We start from the raw sequence: 663 nt of genomic DNA, 5'->3' as shown, positions 1-663 counted from the left end.
ACAACTACTCTGCTACACAACTACATAGCTACTCTGCTACACAACTACACAACTACACTGCTACACAACTACACAGCTACACAACTACTCTGCTACACAACTACACAGCTACACAACTACACAAGTACTCTGCTACACAACTTTAACACCTTGTAAATTGAGCTGATGAACTTGTCATCAAACAGTTGCTTATTTTCAGGGGAGGGGCCAGAGGTGCCTCCAGCCCCTCCTGGAGTCTGATTGGCTGCCCTGCCTATAACAAACAATCAATTGATTATTGAAGGAAAAACTTGTCAGATATATTGATAATGACAATAGGTGTTGGTAGCAGCCGGACCGTCCCTCTGCAGGACCAGGACCGCAGGTTGGACGACGTCATTGTTCACAGTTTAATCATTTGCAATTAATCACATTTTTATGTGGAGAAATAAACACGGAATAAAAAGAAGAGGAGGGAAAGAAAAGGAAAGGAAGAGGTAGGGAAGGAAATTAGGAATTAGGGAAGGAAAGGAAGAGATGAGCTAGGAGAGGAGAGACAGAGTCTCTGTGTTGACTCAACATTGTCCCCCTGTCTGTCCACAGATGAGTCTGTCCGGCTGCGACAAGGTTGTGATGAAGAACAACATCAGTGGATCGAGATTTGTGGTGAGTCCTCAAACACAA

The 663-nt window shown here is 44.0% G+C and overlaps 1 protein-coding gene across 1 annotated transcript in view; it reads left to right on the top strand.

The window, feature by feature from the left end:
• The first annotated feature begins 308 nt into the window (after positions 1–308).
• The window catches only part of LOC111670213 (uncharacterized), a 15,979-nt gene continuing 15,624 nt past the window's right edge, over positions 309–663 (top strand). Inside the window, exons 1-2 of the mRNA XM_023426845.2 lie at positions 309–380; positions 583–645. Coding sequence (XP_023282613.2) covers positions 309–380; positions 583–645 — 135 coding nt within the window. The remainder of the gene's footprint in view (positions 381–582; positions 646–663) is intronic.

The sequence above is a fragment of the Seriola lalandi genome, unplaced genomic scaffold, assembly GCF_002814215.2.
Source record: "Seriola lalandi dorsalis isolate HSWRI2012SDOR001 ecotype SW California unplaced genomic scaffold, Sedor1 jcf7180002054841, whole genome shotgun sequence".
NCBI lineage: Eukaryota > Metazoa > Chordata > Actinopteri > Carangiformes > Carangidae > Seriola > Seriola lalandi.
Note: the sequence above shows the minus strand (reverse complement) of the source record. Positions and strands in the feature narration are given on the sequence as shown.